The 24586-nt window shown below is 37.7% G+C and overlaps 2 protein-coding genes across 3 annotated transcripts in view; both read left to right on the forward strand.

The window, feature by feature from the left end:
* Nucleotides 1-16337, forward strand: part of p3h2 (prolyl 3-hydroxylase 2) — a 36801-nt gene extending 20464 nt beyond the window's left edge. The window contains exons 2-15 of the mRNA XM_079472203.1: nucleotides 6108-6260; nucleotides 6480-6669; nucleotides 8256-8387; nucleotides 9361-9488; nucleotides 11278-11367; nucleotides 11744-11784; nucleotides 11865-11956; nucleotides 12035-12162; nucleotides 12350-12445; nucleotides 13569-13719; nucleotides 14121-14238; nucleotides 14355-14430; nucleotides 14513-14653; nucleotides 15359-16337. Of these exons, the coding sequence (XP_079328329.1) occupies nucleotides 6108-6260; nucleotides 6480-6669; nucleotides 8256-8387; nucleotides 9361-9488; nucleotides 11278-11367; nucleotides 11744-11784; nucleotides 11865-11956; nucleotides 12035-12162; nucleotides 12350-12445; nucleotides 13569-13719; nucleotides 14121-14238; nucleotides 14355-14430; nucleotides 14513-14653; nucleotides 15359-15451 (1629 nt within the window). The 3' untranslated portion in view covers nucleotides 15452-16337. The remainder of the gene's footprint in view (nucleotides 1-6107; nucleotides 6261-6479; nucleotides 6670-8255; nucleotides 8388-9360; nucleotides 9489-11277; nucleotides 11368-11743; nucleotides 11785-11864; nucleotides 11957-12034; nucleotides 12163-12349; nucleotides 12446-13568; nucleotides 13720-14120; nucleotides 14239-14354; nucleotides 14431-14512; nucleotides 14654-15358) is intronic.
* Nucleotides 16338-16961: 624 nt separating this feature from the next.
* LOC306903085 (uncharacterized protein) lies at nucleotides 16962-22826 on the forward strand. Of its 2 annotated transcripts, none has more exons than XM_079472029.1 (5): nucleotides 16962-17146; nucleotides 18520-18870; nucleotides 19042-19161; nucleotides 19755-19880; nucleotides 21908-22826. In XM_079472029.1, the coding sequence occupies exons 1-5, from the start codon at nucleotides 17107-17109 to the stop codon at nucleotides 22066-22068; spliced, it is 798 nt and encodes a 265-aa protein (XP_079328155.1). In that variant the 5' UTR covers nucleotides 16962-17106; the 3' UTR covers nucleotides 22069-22826. The 2 variants fall into 2 exon arrangements, with proteins under 2 accessions (XP_079328155.1, XP_079328156.1); XM_079472030.1 differs by having other exon boundaries at nucleotides 19042-19152; nucleotides 21908-22818.
* The last annotated feature ends 1760 nt before the right edge of the window (nucleotides 22827-24586 follow it).

Genomic DNA, 24586 nt, shown 5'->3' on the forward strand with positions numbered 1-24586 from the left:
AAACATCATAAAACTCTTTCCACGCCTCATTTTTTGGCTTGATAAAGATCTGCATCTGCAGTTTAAATTTAGATTTGTTTCTGTAGTGCTTTGTTTTGCATACAATAATTGTCTGTAAGAGTGTATTTAGTTTTTAGGACTGAAAAGATGACCGAACTGGTGACAAATGCATCAAATTTAAACCTTTTTAGAGGTGGATGGTTTGCATAGCGATTCGTGTTCTGATTGGCTGTTTTTGTTTTACGTTGTTGTGAAGCGTGTCGCATCACGTCTGGTTTAAACTACGTTTGTTGCGTGAGATGTTGACATCAATCAGACGTTTTCGCTTATTGTGTGACAGGACGCTTGTTTTGCTTTGTGGATTCTGTGTAACCTTATAGCGAACCAAATACAAAAACAGAGGAGTGCCAAAATGTGTCTTCAAATATTCTTTATGAATGGTTACTGGAAGAAAGCGAAAGTGTACATGTAGAAAACATATAAATCAAGAGTTTTACTTAAAGAGCCTTTTGGTGGTGTTTTTATAGCAGGTAAATCTGTACATTTATATTATCTTGGAATACAGTTTATATTGACCTACTATGTAGGGGATGTGTTTATGTTTAATTTACACTTAAACATGATATCTTAGATAACCAGACCTCCCATCCACAGACCCACACCTGTCAACGACAGCGTAAACAAATCTTTCATCACCGGGCAATCAGAGCCTCTGCTTTCCCAGAATTCTTTGCTCACGCTGTTCAGAAAATGTCACACCTGAAAGAGCGCCAATACAGTAGCTTTTGCTTATTTTCCTGCCCTCACAGATGGGCATGTGCAGCATCAAAAATACAGTACCTGAGATCTCCAGGGAGGAATATGAGGGTGCTGGAGAATGAATGCTTGCATTGTGCAGGCGAAGTGATACCATTACCTCCTTTATGCCTGTTATAAAGCTCTGTTGTGTGTGAACAAAGTCCAGGCCTGCTTTAGATTTGACTCTTTTGTACAACCACCCCCCACCAGCCCCGGCCAAACTGACTTTCTTTCCAACCCCTGTGTTTTAAAGGCATGACATGCTTCACTTGACAAGAGTCATTATGATCTCAGTGACTTCCACAAGAGCTCATCCGTAAACATTTGATAGCGTTTGTTGATGTACTGTACATTGGATTAAAATTAAGTTGAAACAATACAGCTTGTACACTGCAAACAGCATATATAATACTAGTATTTTTGTGTTCTTTTCCATTAAAATCTTATTTAATCTAACGTCAGTAAATATAGTAAATTAAGGAATACTTACTTAAATGATATAAAAAGTGAAAAGCATTTATTATTAGGTTAATAAATGGGAGGCTGCAATCCAACATGTTCGCCTCTATATCGCCATCTTTGTTTGAAACATATAATTGCAGGTTACTTTACGTACTTTTCATGGGTTGAAGCCAAATGTCGTCCAAAATGATATTTCCCATGAAATAGCACCCGACAGCTCAATTTTTTCTTTCTGTAAAATGTGTTACACAAATAACCAATGGTGGCAGTGAAATAAATAACTTACAACTTTTAGGAAACAATACTACATAGAAAGAATCGTTTATTTCTTTAGTTTTCTCTTTAAAGCTTCAATCTGTAACTTTTTTGGTTAAAAATAAACAAGAACCAGTTTTTATCGTGTAAGCAGTGTCTCCTTAACACAATTCACGACTGTAAACTTAAAATAATGATTTATAATTTGAGTGGCCTGGTATATATATATATATATATACAGTATATGCTGAGTTTGGTTCTGTTGTGCAGTCCAAGTAATATCAATCAAACTGCAGTGGGTTTGTTTTGATTTGAGCCATAATAACAAAGAAATATAGCTAACTAACACAATAAAACACGATAAAAACATGTCAACATAATGATTTTTTATGTATGTAGTTATCTCATTTTGGAACCAAACCCTTCATACATTAGAATTGAATTGGATTTTCCAGATTTTATTGCATTTTATCAACCACATTTTACTGTAAAGCAGGGTAAATATGAGTTCACATGAATTAAAGTGTATTGGCCCAGCGGGGGGGGGGGGTCTGGTCTTTAGAAAGCCAGCGTGAGTCCAGAGCTTGATCCGCACTCATCCGAGGGGGTCTGGCCTTTCTGCAGGAATGTGAGGGATGTGTAGAGAGCGCTGACTCACCTCTCAGCCACAGGCCAAGAGATCCTACTGGCTAACACGAACCACAATATGCTGGGCAAAAAGAAACGATGAATTGAATTATACACAAGTATTAATCTAAATCGATTCTGTGCTGCACAGAAAGGGTTTCCTTATGTTTCAAAGCACCATGAAGCTATTTTATATTGCAATAGATTCTCTTACAGATAACAGAGGTTCCTCAAGCAAATTGCTTCATTATACAAAGTTTTGATAGTATTCAGGATTTAATAGTATTCATATACTATTTATTTTACTCTATTTATACAGTAAGCATTTTTGATAGACTGAATGTTGACTACGCTGTCTAAACAAAAGAATCATACAAAATAACAGACTGAAGTGTTTGAAGACATTTCAAAAACCAAATCGGATTCATGTGTGGTGTGAACAAAGCCTCAGTGTATCGTACATTTCTTTGAATTAACACGTACTTGCATCTAACTTTTCTTCTCCGATTGCGTTCAAATAAACAGACCGAAGCCGAACAACTCATCTAAGTAAGAACGAACCAAAGAACCCGTCTGAGAACCAGACCCCATGCACACAGGTTTCCATTCATCTGCGGTTTTGGTTCTGGACGTATACAGTAGCGGGATTATTACAGAGCTGTTTTAACTTTAACGCTTTTTCCAGTTATGCTATATTTTCACGTACTTGCGCTAATGAAAGGCCGTCTGTTTCATCCGGCTTTAAAGACATTCCTCAGACATTACCTTATTAAACCAACATGTGTGCCGAGGGGGTGTGACACGGGCAAAGAGAAAAGACCTAGTGTGCTGTACTGTCAATGCCAGAGCTAGTGTAAAGAGGCCACGCCCCAAGAGTATGACATCATACACAGGATTCCCACAAGCCTGTGCTGTTTTCCGAAGCGTGTGCTACACATGTAATACGTGGCCTGTGGCCGTTTGACCGCGGTGGAGAACGTTCATCAAGCTCTCGGGATAAATAAGTTGCATTTTGAACGGGAAAGCTACATTTTATGCGTAGTCATCAGAGTACGATGGAAAATTGTATCCCACAATGCATTTCGACGTGATGAATGATGCTGTCTAATATGAATAAGCACACTAAGGGATACTCTCTCGCCTCAACATGTTTATGGTCTAGGAGTGTTTGGACCAAACCGCCTGTCAGGGTGGAATTTCTCAGAGTATAAATGCATCTGCTGTTCCAAAAACATCCCGTTGACATTCTCTGACTGCTTCGCCATAAAAAAACACTTTCTAAATGAGACTTTGGCGACGGCTGTATCCCACATCAAGAGCAATGTTTTCCGGCTTTTACAGCCAGCGAGTAAATGGTTTGTACACTGGCTGTGTATATTAAAGACGAGTTACAAGAGCCACAGGTGCTCACTCTGGAAAATATTTGCCCAGAAACTTGGCACAAATGTTAGACTAAAGTCTGTCAATGTCATTAAAATAGCCAGCGGTTTATTTCGATCTGCGTATGAACTCAAGTGTTGCACAGTTTGTTTGTCAGTTAACCGCGAAGTTCATGTTTGATATACAGAACCGTGAAAAGAAGTCCATTTTAAGATGTAACTGAGTTAGAGAGAGTCTGGTTTAAGAAGACATTGTGGATTACTTCAGCATCTGTTGAAGTCATTTAGATGTGAATTAAGTAATCGTCCACATGACACAAGCGTCTCAACATGATCGATGAGTCACATCTTTGTTAAGCATCCATTTCCTCTGTCACATATATGAACCTTTTGGAAACTTTTTTATGACGTAACGCTCCAAATGGTAGCAGATACCCAACACTCCTCTCTCAGCGAGGCTCTTCAAACTCCCATGAGATGAAAACGTCTATTGTTCTGCTGTCATCATACCAGTCATAAAAGATTTTCAACTCCATTAAACTTAATATAATTTTTAGCGCCACCAAATGACTGTTTTGTATTAGAACTTTAATAGTAACAAGTTTAGTGGTGTCTGGTTTTAAGTCTTGAATTTGTTCGTTTTTTGTGCCTGACAGTTGCTACTAGAAAAAGTACATACAGCCTATATAAAATTATATACATTGTAGTGCATAGCAAAACATAACTAATGAGAACCAGAAGTGGTCATTGTTGTCTAGACGACATTGTTATCATTAACAGTCACACCTTTCCGGTCCATTTAAAGGTACAGTGTATGAAAATTAGTGGCATCTTGTGGTGAGGTTGCGAATTGCAGCCAATGGCTCACTACAGTAGCTGACACAAGCCTTAGATGTCTTTATGTTTTTGCTTGTTTGCCAAAGGAGATAACGTATTTATGAAACAAGCTCCGTAGAGCAGTTTGTCCGTTCAGGGCTACTGTAGAAACAACATGTCGTATTCCACGTAAGGTCACCCGCGGTGTATGTAGATAGAAAAAACTCATTCTAAGATGATAAAAACAAAACGCTTCATTATGGAAGGTCTTTATACACCTCTGAACACATAGTTATGTTAGGATATTATATTGGATTTCTGTCGATAGATCCTCAAAAAAAAACACGCTGGCCCTTTAAGTGTTTATTTGTTCATTATTTGCATCACTAAACTCTCGTGGTGGATGGTGGGTAATATCATCCGTTTGAATGTTCATGGATCTACACTTCTAATTTTGACTTTGAGCATTTCAACATACTCATATTCATTCTACTTTCAAGTACAATTTAGGATGGATTATATGCGAATTGGGACGCAAGGAGTGGATCCAACCCACAGCCAAGTTTGAGCTTTTTTTGACTAGCTTGGCCATTTTCCATCTCCTCCGTGAACTCTCTGGTCATTGTTCTGTGATGTTTACAGGATTTGTCAGGGCATGAGGATTTTTTTGTAGAGGTCGATGGAGCCTCTGTGGACTTAACTCGCCAGGTGACTGAACATCAGATCTCAGCCAGACAGAAGTTTTCTCTTTGGCTTTTGGAATCTGACCTGTGGTGGTAAATAAATCAAAGGTCAGCATTTGGATGCGACACAAAACCCCTTGTATCCAATCAGTGTCCTTACAGTTCAGTTGGAAAGGAGGGAGATACAAAGTATTTGAAGGAATGCGGCCGACGCCAGTTTGCACTTTGGCCTTTCAGAGGAAACCAAGCATGTCCCCCTAAGCCTTTGGCCTCCCTGCCTCATTCCTGACAGATAACAGATTCCTTGGCCAAGTCTTGAAAAAGAAAAAAGTAAGGTTGATTTGTATTATGTTCTGCTTTGGCCCTTAGGTTTGTATATTTGAGATTTGCGAAATGTAGAGGCCTTCCATGTTGTAACTGGCTCATCGGCGTGTGTTTGCTGTATCTGTTATTGCACATCTTGATGTACTTTGCTTAAAAGCTTTGGAATACAAAAGGTAAAGGATCTGTAACTTTGTCATTGTTCGCAACGCATCTGTCATTTGGCATCAAATTTATGACTGTGTTTCATACAATATATTGTTGAAGGCGGATTAAAGCTAGTGACGACCGCCTCAAATCTGCAAAACAGATTTTAGGTCTGCATTTCATAAAGGGCTGGAATAACAACAGCTGACGGCTTCTGTGAATTTGTTTTGACGTTTCTCTCAGAACGAACCGAATTCCCTGGAATCATATTCATATATGAAACAGTCCCTAGTCCATTCATTTAAATCCATAAACACCATCATAGGCCAAAAGTTGAAACAACTTCCTGATATAAAAGAGCATTGCATTTCAAGGGTTTTGGATTCACGCCTCATGGAAAAAAGCACATTTTGTGAAATTAATACTGGAATCCTGATGAGTGAGGGGCTGTGTAAAAAGTACAAACACGCATGTCATTTCACGACATTGCACGCAATTCAAAACTGTCTTTATTTAAAGACTGCTAGGGGCCGTTGGTATGTTTCATGTTTTACAACATGAAACATCGTAGTGTTATCCACAGTTGTTCAAAGTTTCTGTTTTGTCTCTCTTTGAACAGCTCGGACAGCTGGATAAAGCTGCAGCCGCCGCTCACACGTATTTCCAGGCCAACCCTGAGCATGTTGAGATGGGCGAAGACTTGGAGCAATACAAAGCCATGCAGGGCGTAAAAGAGGAACATTTAATTGACCGAGAAGCTCGTCCGCATCAGGTGAGTGTCAGTCGAACATCAAGAGCACGCGTTTGAATTAAACGTGTCGGCATCTGTTACTGCGGTCTTGCTACACCTCTAATTCCAATCAAACGTTTCATTGTGTGTGTGTATGCTTTCATAATCCATAGTTAAATATTGAAACTCTTGTTTTAGTGTACTGGTTTAATGATGTGTAAACACAGTCGATGTCTTGAACCGGAAACGTTGTATTTACAGAAAGCCTTCTTCGCCGGAGTAAAGCTCTACGATGAAGGCAACTACGAAGGGGCGGTGACCTTTTTCGAAGAGGCTTTGGAAGAGTATTACCGTGCCGATGCGGAGTGTCGGGCCCTCTGCGAAGGGCCACATCACTTTCAGGAACAGGATCATGTTTTGTACAGACACAGCCTCAACGAATTGATTTCAGGTACACATGCTTTCTACTCTTTTCTAATCATTTTCACTGCCTCTTCACATGGTAGATCTATCATCTATGCTTCAGTAAGGGTAATTCTGGGAATTTTGCTGGCCTCAAGTGGCTTTTTGGAATTTCTATCGTGGTTATAATGTTGTTATTTCTAAAGCTATTTGCGCTGCCACCAGTAATAGAGATCTTTCCTTTCTCTTACCTCTGAGTGACCTTGTGCTAAGCTTTGAGACCAGAAAGTTGTTTTTCCAAACCATGCTCAAAATCTGTTATTATTGTGTCTAATATACAGCTCATGTTTATACAACAATTGATAGTAATAAAAGGGGTGTGAAAAAAACATTGAACATTATCAAAACAGGCTGTCAGTGACTGGGCTCCAGGCCCATAAAGTCCCACAGGGTCCCATATTTTACTTTCATATTTCTATTCAAAATGGCGTCTTACACTTTACCCCCAACCATTATCTCTGTGATGCACATCGTGACCATTTCCAGTGAATTGTGGATGATGGATTGACAAGCTTCTATGGACCAAATGTTTGAACCGTGCATGACTGTGGAAAAGGCTGAGAGGAGTTGATGTTCACGGTCCGTCGTGAAGGGACTTGTTCTCTGAGGGTCTTGTCAGTGTTGACGTGAGCTTTAGGGGGTTGTGAAACATCTCAAAGTTCATCAGAATGGAATCCCTGGAAAACATTTCAGATGATGTCACTGACGTTTTCCATTCGCTCTGTGATTTTTTTGTGTGAATGAGGTCGCTCGCGTGTGTGCGTGTATGTTTTTTGATAGACTGAGGGAATGTGTGACATTGTTTTTTTTCCTTCACGTTAAATGAACGTGGGATCATTTTATGGTTTGTCCCCCGATCTACTTTTTCCACACCCTTTTCAACTTCTGCAATGTTCCTTCACATAGAAACTTTCGTGACAACTTCAGAGAGTTAGACAGTGTAACCCAAAACCTGTTCACTTACATATTAACAAAAAGCATTTTGATTTAAACGGCCTGGGGTTTTTCTAGATTGTTATTGTGCGATCAAAGTCAAGGAGTATTTACATTCCTTTGTTAATATGTGAACAGAGTAACTTGACACAAAGTAAAGTCTTTTGAAAGGAACAGTTACTCATCGGTTCTGTTTGTTAATATATCTCTACATTCATGTCAAAAAACATATTTTCAATACAGATCTACCCTGTTATAACAGATCAACAGTTCTAAATGTTATTCTTTATATAAATATCTGTAAAAAGTCATTAATAAAAAGTATTATTAATAATATTTCCATAATTAATAAATAACCAAATAAACAAATGAAATATGTTAATTTATTAATAATACTAAATGCTTTTATCTTGTAAATGCTTATTTTAATACATTTCATCTTATCAAAATTATAGTTATACTTAAGTGCACTTTATTAATGCATTAATATAATACAAATATACTAACAACATGAATAGTGTTATTAGTGATTCATTCCTATTTTCATATAAAACAGTAATGTGAATAAATATTCACATTACACTTATATCATTTGAGAGGCACAATCTTTTGGGCTTATTCCTGTTGATTTGTATCATTCAGATCACTACACGCAGGTCCTTCACTGTGAGCACGAGTGTGTCCGAGACCTCGCCACCCGCCCCGGTCGCCTGTCCCCAATGGAGAACTACCTGCCCCTGCATTACGACTACCTGCAGTTTGCCTATTTCCAAAGTAAGTCTCCATATTTTGTACTGTACATTGTTATTGTCTTGTTTGCCAACAAAGTTTATTGTAAACAGCAATTGAAAGCGTTGGAGAAGTTTTAAATACATTCATTTATTACTTACTTGCCCCTAAAGAAAAGGATGAATATTACAGTCTTGAGCTTTCTTAAAAAACACCACAGCTGCACATTCACTAGCACACATCACTCAGCAGAAGTGCTCAGAGTCTTCAGATATCAGTCGCAGATATCCAGGTGTGTTTGTGTTGTCCAGCCGTCTCTGTTGAATGTCTCACAGTATTTCCACTAGCTCAGCTCTGCCGTGTTTGTTCCATTGTGGTTACTAACTTGGAATGCGAGTGTTCCCCAGCTCACAGGTCTACAAGAGGAAATAAACGTGATTGTGGGAAAAAAACACTCAGACAGTCTCATAGGATGAATAATCCGACGAATAAACCAGATGCCAATGATGTTTTAATAACAGCAAATACACACCTACCGAAAATTATTGTTTTTGCTTTTGATAAGAGCATCTACTTAAAGGTCCAATGTGTAATATTTTGGAGAATATATTGACAGAAATGAAATATAATATACATAACTATGCGTTCAGAGGTGTATAAAGACCTTACATAACGAAGCGTTATGTTTTTATTATCTTAGAATGAGTTTTTTCTATCTACATACACCGCGGGTCCCCTTACATGGAATACACCATGTTGTTTCTACAGTAGCCCTGAACGGACAAACTAACCTACAAAACGCTTTCGTAAATACGTCATCTCCTTCAGCAAAGAAGCGAAAAAATGACAACATCATAGTCCTGGGAGAGCCACCGTAGTGCTTCGAAAGGGAGGGGAGGGATGAGCTGTTGGTTGCAATTCGCAACCTCACCGCTAGATTCTGCTACATTTCATACACTGGACCTTTAAAAGAAAGTTGTTTGATGCTACAGTCATTCTTTTTTATTTGTTTTTTCAGTGGGCAGGACTGATGAACCTTTGGCGTGTGCACTCGCATACCTGTTGTTCCACGAAGGGGACGAGTTCATGACTGAGAATGTGGAATATTACAGGGAGATACTGGAACATGATGGCCAACCTCGTAAAGTGAGATGCGGGATTATTATTTGCCCCTTGTATGGTGTTCATATTTTTGTTACGCGGTCAATGTACACAGCGTTATTCCGTTGTTAAATCAATTCTGCCATGAAAATGTAGTAAAGATGTTTACTTTTGTTTTAACATTTCTAATATACCTCTGCTAAGTCACATTTATGGAAAAAGATGCTAAATTATAATTAAGTCACATTTATCATGAAGACGCATTTGTAATACTCATGTTGTTCCAAACTCATAAATTGTACCTCTTCTTGGAATGCAAAAAGAGATCCTGTGTTCGGTATAATAAATACCGCTCCAGTTCGTTTAAATATAGTAAACGTTACTCAAGGATATATAGTAAACGTTACTTTTACGTTACTAAAACTCAGTATAGTAGATTCCCGTGTAGAGAGATTATCTGGAGTCTATATGTGCATAAACACATTTAAACAATCATTGTGTATTGTGGCTTGGTGTGAGATGTACAGTAGGCGCAGCATATATTCATAGACCATTCAAAGCAGTTTTCATCAGAAAGCCTGGTAGCTATTAGCGCTGTAAAGGCACACAAATTCATCGGGTCAAGATCCAGCAGGCTTGGATACGTCTTTCAATACAAGGCCCCTTGGTTTTTAACTCATAACAACCGCATACATTTTTTTCCCGCCCCACTGGGCAATGTTTCCATCTTGTTAGCCCAGAGGCAAGATGCTGAAAGAAAAGCCCTCATATTGTGGATAGAAAATTGACATTAAAATTGAACCGCGTTGCATTCGCGTCGAGGAGGCGAACCCAGAGCCGCAAATGCAACGGATCGTTACGGTTTGGTAACATTTCAATTCCTAGCTTTTCCACATTTAACTTTTCCTCTCGAGGGCACTGGGACTGTTATTAATTGCGGTCTCAACCAACAGACAAAACAAATTGCTTTAAATGAGAGCCAGATACCTTTAATAAAAATGCCGGAGGACCTCAAGGGAAATTGGGCATTGAATGGGCTCGATTTCAGACCGTGACCGTATCCTTCAGGTGTCTTTTATTGAGCCACAAACAAAATGTTTGGTAGATAAAGAATTAGGGGACCGTAATTGTCCACATAATGCAAGCAGGAAACATAACTATGCCAAACTTGGCATTTGCCCTGGACAACGCCGGAACGATGGGATGATGTCATAATGATGTCATAATATTTTGCATAATTCAGCAGTTCAAGCATTGTGCAGAAAATACATTTATACCGTAGTGTGTTTGAATACTCGCTCCTGATTGTCTGGAAGGTTTGCATTTAAACCGTTTGATGCACAAGTAGTTCCAGTCAGTTTGATCAATGTACGAAATGAACTGCGGAAAATCACCTGTCTGATAAAAAATGACACTTTAATAACAGCTTTAAGCTTTAAATGATCGTGGTCGCGTCGGGTGATTCTTGGCCTCCACGTTGTGCATTAAAATCCTTTTAATGCGCAGCTAACCATGGATTTCTTCTTTACATGTTGACCTGTGAGATTCATAGGTGTTTTATTCTCTCATTTATTCATGAATCAAATTCAGATGGCAAAACTTAAAGATTTTCAATATAATGAAATGCAGCAAAGTTATGGAAATCGTATAAAAGTCAAGAATATTGTGTGCGGCTACTCTTCTTTTTACATGAAAGTGAATGCGCATTGGGGGGAAAAGAGTAAATAATCGAATAAAAGTGGTTGGTTTATTATTATAAATAAAACAAATCTGTTACCACAGGCTGGCCAAATGTCTTTTTATTGATCCAATCTGACTCTGGACTCTTACACAGGAAGCTGAACGGTACCTGAGACGACACAAACAGGAAACAGACCTGCTTCTGATTGGCAGCGACAACCTCGGTGTGCCCTACATTGAAGGGGTGGGTCAAAATGACAAGCTCTGTGTTTGGTTTGTATTTATAGTAGCAATAAAATATATATATAGTCCAAAAAGTGTTGACTTTTATTGACATGGACATAATGTGTGTGCGCGCTCATGCCAGCTGACACAGGGAACAGGTGGTCAGAATAGCTCAGATTTAATAATGACTTACATCGCCATCTTGTGGTAGACGTCTGAAACAAAAAACTCTGTACGTCTCTATATGAGAAACTGTTTGAGAGAAATAAATGTAATAGTGATACAATAAAGTTTACAATTAAACCAGGAATGACTTTAATGGTGCAAGTTTTGATTTCATTGTCGACATAAATGTATGCATATAAATTGCAGACTTAATTTGTCACACTCCACAGAACTACTGGAGCAGCACAGGCGGTCGGGAAGATGCTAACAGGTACACAGTCTCTCATCATCATTTGTTACCTTTGTGATCTTGTAAAGGTTTCTCCTCACATCTCAAATATGTGTCTGTAGGATTCCTTCGGGCACAGATGGCTGGATGGACTATGTGCCGATTTCAGCAAAGAAGAACGTCACGGCGGCTATAGCACAAGACCTTAGAGATGGTAATTTGAACTCCTAAACCTTCAAATCTGCATACTGTAAATGTATAAAAGTTGCATTGAGGAGGACTTTGCGTGCAGGGGGTCCATTGCTGTACGAGAATGTGAGGCTTGTGCTGAACTCTCAAGCTTTGAATGGATCACAAAGGGTGGTTCTTGATGATGTCATCAGTGATGACGAGTGCTCTGAGCTCAGTGATCTGGCACATGTGAGTCTACTTATGTTACGTTTAAATATATGCAAATAGGAGCGCTTCGCTCTACCAGTTGACCTATTTTACTCAAAATACTGTGTATTTTGTGTTATTAGTAACATGTTTTTAAAACTTACAATGATTATTAAAACAGCAATTGATGGACTGGTATGTAATATATAAATATTTGTTATACTGGCAGAGTGTCACCGCCGCAGGTGACGGCTACAAGGGAAAAATGTCCCCCCACACACCCAATGAGAAATTTGAAGGAGCAACTGTATTGAAAACGTTAAAGGTAAGACCATATTTACTTTACTAATACAATACTATACAAGTACAGTGTAACGAAATGTAGTTTAGGTCTAACCAGAAGTGCAGTTAGCAAGTGCAGGATATACAGTTATAATAAATACAGAATACCATAGTGAGAATATAATACAGTGGGCATGGACTATAAAAATATTTTGCAGTAGGTATGTTCTATGAAAATATGACAGAAGGTATATACTATGAACAATATATACAGATAACTATATACTATGAACATTAATGTACAGGTGGATATGAACAGATAATAATTTAGACTAAAATAGTGCAAGTGACTTAGGTATGCATAATTTATTGACATTGGCTATTAAAGTTGCAGTGCAATAGGTGAGTTAATGCAGTTGTTGAAGTTGCAGTTATTAAAGTTACGGTGCAGTATATGAGTTAATGCAGTTATTAAAGTTACGGTGCAGTATATGAGTTAATGCAGTTATTAAAGTTACGGTGCAGTATATGAGTTAATGCAGTTATTAAAGTTACGGTGCAGTATATGAGTTAATGCAGTTATTAAAGTTACTGTGCAGTATATGAGTTAATGCAGTTATTAAAGTTACGGTGCAGTATATGAGTTAATGCAGTTAATAGGTTGCAGTCCAGAAGATGAGTTAATGCAGTTAATAAGGTTACAGAGCAGTAGATTAGTTAATTTACTGACCCTCTTGTCATTTAAAACCTCTATGACTCTTTCGTTTGCACAGAACACAGAAGAAGATATTTTGAAGAATGTTGCGGTACCCATTCACTTCTATTGTATGGCCACAAAACCAATGCAAGTCAATGGATAACGCTGTTTTTCTTTTCGCAACATTCTTCAAAATATCTTCTTTTGTGTTCTGCGGGCGCAATGACAAGCGGGCGAGTAAATGATGACAGAATTTTCATTTTCGGGTGAACTATCACTTTAAATATCTTTTCCAAACTCCAGTGGGCTGCCTTGTTCTCTACCCGTCTTATCTGTAAGCCTATAATAATGATTTTATATGTTAAGCTATCACAGCTGTCAGTTTAACATCAGTTTATTTTTGTTTTTTAATCACATTTGATTGGACAAATTGGAGTCACGCTCATGTCTTTACGCTTTTCACCTGCAGTTTGGATATGAGGGACGTGTGCCTTTAAAAAGCGCCCGCCTCTTTTATGACATCAGCGAGAAGGCCAGGAGTATCATCCAGTCATACTTCATGCTCAATTCCACTCTGCATTTCTCATACACACATCTGGTGTGTAGGACGGCCATATCTGGTACGAGACCTCAGCTCAGGTTAAACCACAGCTACAGCAGTGTTTACTACACATTCACTGCTGTTAAAGGTATAATTCACCCCAAAATCAAAATGATGTCATCGTTTATTCACCTGTTTACGACTCTTTCTTCTGTAAGACACAAAAGAAGATATTTTGTGAAATGTCGCAGTGGTTTGGTTACCATTCTTCAAAATATCTTCTTTTGTGTTCTGCAGAAGAAAGAAAGTCATACAGGTTGGAACTGACATGAGGGTGAATGAATGATGACAGAATTTAGATTTTTGGGTGAACTATCCCTTCAAGTGTAGTGATACTCGTATACTACTATTTTACTACAGAATACTGAAATACTGTTTCGTTAAGCAGTGAATTGACTGTCATTTTTCTCTCGATGAAAGGGCAACAGGAATACAGGAACGACCTCAGCCACCCAATACATGCTGATAACTGTCTTTTAGACCCAGAGGCCAATGAGTGCTGGAAAGAGCCGCCCGCCTACACCTATCGAGACTATAGGTAAGATCTTTGTTGACCCCAAAATCTGTTATCACTTTTCCGAGCGATCTGACTCATTATGGCAACCAATCCGATGATAAACGAAACGTAAAAATGATATTAACTTTATCTTTCAGTGCTCTGCTCTACCTGAATGGAGATTTTGATGGCGGAGAATTCATTTTTACAGAAATGGATGCCAAAACTGTCACTGTAAGGAAACATTTTTAGTTTATTATCTGTTGTCGTACCGCACAGAGTTCATTATTTATAGATATGATGTTTCCTGTCGCAGGCCTCGGTTAAGCCCAGGTGCGGGCGTTTGGTCGGGTTCTCATCAGGCGGAGAGAATCCGCATGGCGTGCGTGCCGTCACTAGGGGGCAGCGATGTGCTGTGGCACTCTGGTTCACTTTAGACCCTCTCTACAGGGAGCTGGTAAGATGTTATGATTTGCCATCATAAACGATCACAACTGTTGTTCCGTTTCAGTTTGCATTGAATTTTATGGTCCCATAACTGTTGGCATTCAGAATGACATTATGCACAAACCTTGAGCCACCGATACCTCCTTATACCCACTAAGGAGAGCTGTCAAACCGCCAAACCACTTCCCGCTCTCACAAGGCAGCGAAAGAATGCCAGTGCAAAATACATTACCAAACCCGCTTTATAAGGCCTTTGACCTGGTGTTATTCTGCACATGTGGCACACCGACCGCTATTAATAAATAAAAGAAGAATTATGAAAGTGAAACTTCCATTCATCTCGTGAATTCGGTTAAATTACAGAGGACTTATTTCAGTTTTAACTATACCCTGCAAAAACAGCTTGCTAGGAAGCCATTGATCTTCTGATGTCATAAACCTGACCACACACATATAGATCATGCATGATGCCTGTTTGCTGTAGAGAAGCTTTGCTCGCCCACTCACGGCAAGGTGGTGAAGAAAGTATAAGCACATACATTGCACATACTAGTATAGTATAATGTAATGTAAGTCGCTTTGGATAAATGCATAAATGTAAATGTTTAATACAAAGGAAGTGTTTACTTTAAACTTTAAAGGTACAGCCACAAAAACATGATTTATGTGCAAGGAAGTGCGAAATGGTCTGAAAACTGTTTCAATCGAATTGCAGGAGAGGCTTCAAGCGGACGAGGTGATTCAAGCTCTCGATCAACAGCACATGTGGGATCACAGCCTGCATATAAACCCAAAAGACGAGTTATAGTCCGACAACCGGCGGGAGACAAAGCACAGGGTTCATGTCAATACCTATTTATTGAATGATCAGAATGATTTTATTTTTTTACTGTTTGATGTGATGGTGTTTTTCTTTTGGGTGAACATTATTATTTAGACCTCAAGGTTTCAGTCACGTTGTGATTTGCATTGCAACTACTAGCTTTCGTCCTCAAAAAGAAACAGGCAGGAAATAAATACAAATGACATTATTATTATCAAAGAGTAAAATGACACTGTATGACATCATATTTATACTCTTTAGAAATAATTTACGTTCAACCTTTATTAAACTAGACATTATTCAAGAAACCGAACCAAACAGACTATGAACAATGAAAATTTGCACAGTTTCATATTTACTGTACATAAGTATAAGATTGAAGTAGCTGTCGGTTTATTTCCTTTGTTTTCAATGTAGTATCAATAGATCACTGTGATTTATTCTGTCACACCGCAGTGCTTTCACATTTTTATTTATCTCATGCTTCAAAACCATGGGATTAGATGATTGTTTACAGATTATGGTGTGGTTTCATCATAGACGCCCGTGATAACAGGCGTCATCTTAATGTATTAGGAACCTTTTTTTATAAAAGATTCGATTTGTTCCTGTTTCAAGGAATTTGAACTTTATCGTGGCATTAAATTCCTTTCCTTTCAAATCTATCGACTTCCACGTCTGCAATGCGTACTGCACTGACCTGTTTGAAAGAAATCATTTCTGCTGTTACAGTTTCGAGGAAGGAGGATGGCCACTGTTTGTCACTGATATTTAATGATATGAGTATTTATGCTTTTCTGTAATGCAAAACAATGTTTGCGTTTTTAAATTAAATACTGAAATACATCTGCCGGTGTTCTTCATTTCATTTACACAAAATGTGTTACATGCCTTGTTTTTTGTTTCAGTCGGATGTTGGTGTTCACTTTTAAACCGTGGTTAGGTTTGCCCTAACGTTGCGGCTGCGTCCCAGCCTGCATCACTGCGCATCTTCACCCGAAAGTCATATGACTGTCTATCAAATCTTCTCTGCTTCTGCAATTAACTGAAAGTGTGGTGTGAGATGTCGTGATCTGTGTTGTGTTTTCAGATGTGATGATCGTGTGTATTTGACCTGATTTCATAGCTCAGCTGTATTCTTGCACGTTGCTTCAAAGTGATTCTCACGCTTTGTGCTCCCACTTGTGAAGCAGTAAGTGTATTTTTGCATTTGTTTTAATTTGTTCATGTCTTTGCAAAACCGACTGTGCTTTGCCAACATGGTGATATTTATTATGTAAAGTGCTTTTTTAAATGTAAATATATATTTTTGTTGAAGCTCTAACTACGTAGGTTAACTTCAAGCCTTGTGGACTTTGATGTTCTACAGGAAGACTAAAAACACAAGACTAAAAACAGTATCATGGTCTCAGGAGCCCCGTATCATTTCTGCACTCAAATACATGACCACACAGGAACCAGCATAGATATATAACAGACTTCAAGAGAATTAACCACTCTGAGCATATGAGGAAGCTTCGTGCATTCTCGTCCCTATGTTCCTTTACAGTTTAACTTCAGTTCTTTAACATATTTCTTATTGTTCAGACAGGTTTTACTGTAAGGGATTTGTTGTTTACAGATCACACATTGCTTTAGGCATGTATCGGCTGTGCAGTATGTTTTTGCTGCTTGTCACAGGTAAGTGAGATTTCCCATTCATTTATCAAAAACGTAGCTTGTTATTGTGTTCTTTGGGTTTAATCTATATCTTTTCAAATGAGAACACGTGGTAGGTGTTTATAACCTAAACAAGACCGGGGTTAGTTGTCACATGGGACATTCCAAGGGCTTCTTTGAACACTTTAAAGAACTGGGTTTAGAGACAAACCCAACTGTTTTGTTAAATTAACCTAGAAAATTTTTTTTTTTGACCCCGCAACCCGGCACTGGTTAGTTTTTGACCCTATGTTTGGTTGACAATAGAGTTTAAGCTTTGGGGACAATAAAAAAAGGGTGACAAAGTTCTGTCACTCTTTAGGTTCCCAAGAGAAACATACACTCAGGTTCTTGAAAGAACACTTTCTTTATTGTTTTTATGTCAGTCTACTACAAAGAACCTTTTGTGAAACGGAAAGATTCTGCTGTTTTAAATTCCTGAATGTAGTCCTTCAAATGAAAAATGTAATATTACTTCTTTAATTGTTATTGGGGAAACAATTGAACATAATAAAACCAAACTTGAGGCTAGCTTACGATTAAGGTCGATTTAAAAAGAATGATTCAACTTAAATTTAAGCCGGGGGCAGGTTGTCACAACATTGTTGTGTTTTAAATGCTGTATTTTTATTTTAACAGGGCATTATGTTGTGAATTGTTTTGTTTGTTACTTTTCCATTATTTGCTTTCATATATACTGATTTACTGTTAACAGTTCGCTTAAAAAGCCAGGGTCCATAATATACAGTTTAACTCCAGGCTCCTATATCTTACACACTGCGTTTGCGTTTACATTTAGTCATTTAGCAGACGCTTTTATCCAATGTGACTTCAGGGAGCAATAAGCGATATGTCATACAATCGCAATAGCACAATAGGTGCTGATACACATATGTGGGGCGGCTGTTGCGCAAAAGATTCTTTATAGTAAAGGATGATTGTATTTAACCTCCTACTGAAACATAAAAAATCTAAAATGATACTTCAATGACATTGCTGTGGAGAACCTTATGGATCTTTATTTTGAAGAGTTTATGTGAGATCATGGCCCTGAATATAAAAACTCAACCTAATAACTAAATTACTTTTTAGGACAGTTTATTGGCCTTTAAAGTATTTTCTATCACAGGGTGTTTCACATAACTACAATTGTTGCTTTAGATGATAAACTCAACGATTTTTTATTCAGTTTTGTATTGACTATTAACTCGAGTGATGTCATTCAGTCTTCTGTGTTAAAAGCTATTTTCAGCTAAATCAAAATAGTCGCGTTTCCACACAGATCATTATTGCGACCATTACTGTGATCAGTTACATATTTGTAAAGCAATAAATGTTTTGTTTCCTTTGATCAGCCTTAATCGGGAGTGACCTTGACGTGGAAACTTTACACGTCCATCTGAATCCAACAAAAGGCATTGAAGTTTGTGAAGGGGCTTCAGTCCAAATGAACTGCACTTGGAATGAAAACATAGCCGGAACTGATAAAGTGAGCTGGCACTTTAATGAATCCTTTAATGGGGACAAATGCAACTCACGCAGGATATCCGAAGGAATATCCATCTTCAATAACAAGACTTACAATTTGTCAGTGCTCCGCAAACCTTCCATCAGGACTAGTGAGAGTGGATGGTACTTCTGCAAAGTTATAAGAGACATTCCTGTGCTCATAGACAACTGCAGTAATGGACTTCGTGTTCGGGTTGGTAAGTAAATGTTAAGATACAGCATCAAGTAGAGGGATGTTTAGAGATTTTGATGCAGATCCTCAAATCGAAAATATTAAAATGTGGAAAAGACCTAACTATGTGGATACCTAATTGTTTGTTAAAATTCAAATTATATAGAATAAGAAAAGAGTCATATTTCTCTCTCAGAAGCAAACCCCAACCAGGATCTACCAGAACCCAACAACACATCGGGTCTGAATCAAACTTCAACTCAAGACCAGACTACCACTCTATCCACAATAGTGTGTTCTTCCAGTGGTAAAAATTGTAATAATTTATTTTAATACACTTTATTAGCCTTTAAATACTCTACATACAGTATTCTACATTTTAAATTATGGAATGTGAAGAATGTATGGCCTCGGCAAAAAAGTACATGCTTATTTAGCTCTTAAGAATCCTAAAATATGTGTTATAAATATCTAGATATAAAGATATTCAGATATATAGATTAATACAAAGTAGTTACTTAAATGGTTCTGCACTTAAATGACATACAGTGGTTTTGAAAGGTAAACAAGTACTTGAATAAAATCAAATCACAAATAATGTTATAACAAATGAAGTAAAATGTTGAATTGAAAATTATGTTTCACATCATAAAGTTGTTTTGGTTCGTTTTCAATTTTAAAACTAAAATGTTCAACTTATAGTTGAGTTTAAATTTGATTTAAATAATTTGATTTTGAATAATTTTGTTGTGATCTCACATGTTTCAACCACTTTATTTGTACAATATGACTTATTTACACCTTTGAATTAATAATAAAGCCATTAACCCATTATTGGAAAAGAAGAGTTCAAATCATTTTGCATATCTGCTATTTTACATCTTTTTTGTAATCTTTTCTGTGTTACAGCTGAAACCCCCAGAGGATCTATTTCTTTCTTCGTTCGGTGGTGGATATGGGTCGCAGTGGCTGTCGGATGTTTTGTACTAATAGTGTCAGTTGTTGCCAAATGTATGTTATCAGGCAGAAATAAAGGTACGTGTCTGTCATTGCATTTTGAAGAGATGAAAATTCTGTCATCATTTACTCATCCTCACAATGTTCTAAACCTATATACATTTATATGTTTGGTTCTTGTAACAAAACAGATCTCATCCCCTATTAACTACCATAGTATTTCATTTCCCTATGGCTGTAAATGTGGGATGAGATCGGTTTGGTTACTGACATTCTTCCAAATATCTTCCTTTGTGTTTAGCAGAATTAAGAAATGGTTTGGTAAGGTTGGTAAATGATGATGGATTTTGTTAAAGGGAAATGAAAATTTGATGTATAGACGCTTAGATGTCTTGTGTTTTACTGTAAGTTAATAGATTATTGATCGAAAACGCAAACACCAAGCAAAAATTGAATGTATATATATATATATATATATATTTTTTATATTTGAATTTATAAAGTGCTTTTTAAATAGTTCTTGTTTATTTCTCGTATTCTTGTGCATATTATACAATATTTCCCTGGGGTTTTCCAGCTTTATGCATCATGAAAATGGGTTTAACTTAATACAGACAATGTCTATGAGCTATTCTATGACAGACGTCAGAATAATATTAAAGTTGTACTGTACTATTAATACAGTGCACTCTAAAAAAAACCTGCAAAGATAGGGCATAATATAGTGTTTTAACATGAAGGAATTGCCCATATTCATTTTCACAGTTGTTTTACCTGTGTTTTACATTTTGCACTGCATTAAATTACATTTTAGCATTAATGGAATTGTCAGTAAAATAAATTAAAGTGTACTGGGCTGCATCTCCCGAAACCTTCTTAACACTACGTCGTATTTAACTTATACCTTAAGCTGTCCCTAGTACCTTCTGTAAGTCATACTTTCGTAAGGTTGGTCTGGACCGCTCTCAGTTATACCTTATCACCTTTGATGGTTCATCATCAAAGGTGATGCTATGCAATAAGCTTTTCTACATCCTGCTCCGCCATGCCACCGATTACATGCGTATGCCTTTCGCCAGGCATGACCTGATGGAGGCACATCAAGGCTTCCATGCCATTGCGGGTGTCCCACGGGTGATGGGCATTCTGGATGGGACACTTATCCCTATACACAAATGAGTGATTTACGCCAATAATGTGAATCAAAACAGATTGTGGAGAACATTAAACACATGATGCAAACTATGAGAATATAAATGACCCTTTCAAAAACAAGCAAACCAAACGGCCAGTTCATGTAGCTGGTTAACGCAGAAAACGTATTGCCGTGAGGGTGCGACATCGGACACTCGCAAAACCACACACATTTCTTTCTTTATACTATTTCAGTGAGCCCTGATAAATGCATTTTCTACTATTTCTAAAGCGTTTCTTTATAATAAACATTGTGTTCTCAATACTTTATAACCCAAAGGTAGAGAGAACAATCTATTCTCGAGGCATCGATATCAACCTTACGTCGCATTTGCTTAAGTGACCTCAAAAGGTATAGTTTGGGGAACATGCCTAGAAAAGGTATAACTTGAGTTAAGGTGTACCTTAGAGTCTTCGTAGCACGCTTAGAGACATCGGGAAACGCAGCCCTGGTAATTTTCTGTAAGTATTAAATCCGTTTTTGGGGTGGGATTTCTTGCATGCTCTTCCTCGTGTCTTTTTATGATGCACCTCAACGTAACCACATTTCAATTTTTAAGTTACTTCCTGTCATGTCAACATTATGTCACAAATCTCACATAACTTTAAGAATTAATACTAAAGGTTAAGGAAACACTAAGTTTTGGTTTACGGTCAGACTCAGGCATTTGTCTTTCCCTAGGCCTCAGGCTGAGCTCTGAATGAGTGTGGGTGGCCATATGTGGTTGTGAGCTCTGAGAATCAGGTCTTGATGATGATCAAATGCCTGTAATTGCCTGTGGTTAGACAGGAGCAGTTAGGTGCAGCGTGAGCGTGCACAGCAAAACCCGTATCTCTTCAGACCCTCAGCGTGGCCTGTCTTTTGCAATGTTAACTATTTCATGTAACCCTAAGTACACTGCTGTTTGCAGATATCATTTATGAAAATACCATGCAGAGAAAATTCGGCTGCTGGAGACGGGATCGGAGTCAGACGGACGGATGCAACCTCCCCGCGTCCAAAAAAGTAGAAACTATTAAACCGCTGAGGAAATATGACACGATATCACAAAACAGAATCCAGAGGCAGTAAGTCAGGACTGTTCAGTCTTGAAGATTCGGGTTTAACCGCTGGAGCGCACTGGACCAAAAGACCAAAGTTGAATTGTTCTGCAATAGGTGATAATATATAATACATCATATACATATCTCACCGCATGGAAAACGTCTCGGTTACGTATGTAACCTCTGTTCCCTGATGGAGGGAACGAGACGTTGTGTCGAACCGACAGATGGGGTTCTCAAGGGCGAACCCCATCTGTCGGTTCGACACAACGTCGAGAGACCGACAGAAAGGGAACTGTAGATAAATTTTTGGTTTGTTATGTACAAATGTAATTTACAAGCTGTATGTGTTCATTTTTCCAATGTTAAAATAGGAAAAACAGGATAGTTCACCCAAAGTTCTGTCATTGTTTATTCACCTTCAAATCCTGAATACGATTCTTTCGAAGATATTTTGAGAAATGTCTCTGTGGTTTTGTCAATGGGGACCAATGTTGTTCGGTTACCAACATTCTTGAAAATATGTTCTTTGGTGTTCTGCAGAAGAAAGAAAGTCATACAGGTTAGAATTGACTAAATGATGAAAGAAATGTCATTTTGGGGTCAACAGGTTGTCTGTCTGAAAAACCTTGTCATTATTCAAGTTCACAATTATTCACCTTTAGTGACAATTACTGAAAATGTTTTTCACTTGTTTGACAAAAACATTTCTTGTTTGACTTTCAGTTGTGTCATATTGAAACATTTCTGTTGTTACAAATAAACGTAAAACGCATCTAAAACGAGAGTCACATGCTTTCCTTTTTCCTCTTTTCAGAATTCTCACAGCTGTCATTAAAAACAAGCCTAACACACTACATCAGCTACATTCATACCACTTAAAATAAACACAATTTATTAGCTACATTGACAGCACAACATCAGTGGTTTCTTTGTACTGTGAAATCTGGTATTTGAAATCTTTATAGAAGGATATGGTCACCATGAATAGATTGCAAACCACAAGGCATTACAAGAGCAAAAAAAGGGTTTTTGACAGAGAGTTTTGTTTAATATCTCACGTAATACTTCAAAAATGACAAGAGGAACTGGGATTTTTCATTCACACTTTCTTGTCATGTGCAAGATGCGCTTGCAACACCAAGTTTGTGGGTTTGATTCTTGGGCCATGCTTGTAAAAATGTGACGCTCGGATAAAAGTCAACTTTGCGGTCCACTGGCCCTTTTTGACCGTACACTAATCTTGATATTTTATGTGTATCTTTAAAGCATCAAAAACCACAGAGAAAAACAACTTTGCCTTTGTTGCAGACGCATTTAATGCATTAAAACCAATGCATTGCACAGTGATTGGATACTGCAGCCTTACAAAGCTGGAATGTTTATGCAATTGAGAGAGATAGTGAGATAGTTCACGCAAAAATGAAAAAAGTCTATTTATTCAAACTCATGTCATTCTAAACCTAATGGGAAAGGACACTAGTGTCTTAAATAGTAAAATCTTAAATCAAATCTGTTAAAACTAATCTAAAATAAGATGTTAAATGCCCTAGTTGATTTCATGAACAGATATAGAAGAAAACTACACGTTGCATTTGTTTAGTCAATATACAAAACTGTTTAAAAGTTTGAGGTTTTTGGTGTGCCATGTGCTCTCCTCGTCTCCTCACCCCGCCCCCTTGTTTCCTCATTTATGATCTCGTCATTGTTTCATTTCTGGGGCACCATTAACTACCATAGAAAGAATTATATACTTCATAATTTTGTTCTGTTGAACTCAAAAGAAAACATTTAGAAGAATTTAAGAAAGCAAACAGTTCTGTGGCACGTTTGTCAATCATTTTAATGCGAGTCTATGGTGCCCTAGAAATCTCAATAAAAAATTCTTTGTGTTCAACAGAACAAAGAAATGTACGCAGGTTTGGAACAACTTGAGATTAATTTGTGACAGAAATAAAACATTTGGAATAAAAACATTAGCTTAAGACAAGAAAACGCTGAAGCATTAAATTAAACACTTTTTTTCGTGACAGTTGTCAGTTGACAGTTTTGTGTGGAAGCACATGGCCATTGTTTGTTTTTTGGTGTACCATGTGCTCTCCTGTCTCGTCTCTTGACCCCGCCCCCTTGTTTCCTCATTAATGATCTTGTCATTGTTTTATGCTTGTCACCTGTTGCCCTTGTGTTTGCTGTCTTGTACGGTATGAATTTGTATACCTCGTGTCATTTATAGTTCCCGTGAAGACAAGTCAGTCCATATCTAGTCTAGTTTTCGTCAAGTTTATTGTTCTAGTCTAGTCTGTTTATTGTATTTTTATCAAGCCCCTTGTTCTTCTCCCCCCTTGTGGGGTTTGTTTTTCCCTGTTTTTTGTGTCAATAAAATCCCTGTGTAACCGCTGTTTGCGTTTTGTCTCCATTCCTGACAGTTTTCTCAAGCGATTTAAAAGACACTTGGAAAAAGAAACCATGGTTTTGTTACAGCCAAATGAACCATGTTTTTGGTAGATCAATCACAATTTGTAGGCTACTCTCGGTTGGCATATTAT

This window comes from Barbatula barbatula (genome assembly GCF_947034865.1).
Source record: "Barbatula barbatula genome assembly, chromosome: 13".
Classification (NCBI taxonomy): Eukaryota; Metazoa; Chordata; class Actinopteri; order Cypriniformes; family Nemacheilidae; genus Barbatula; species Barbatula barbatula.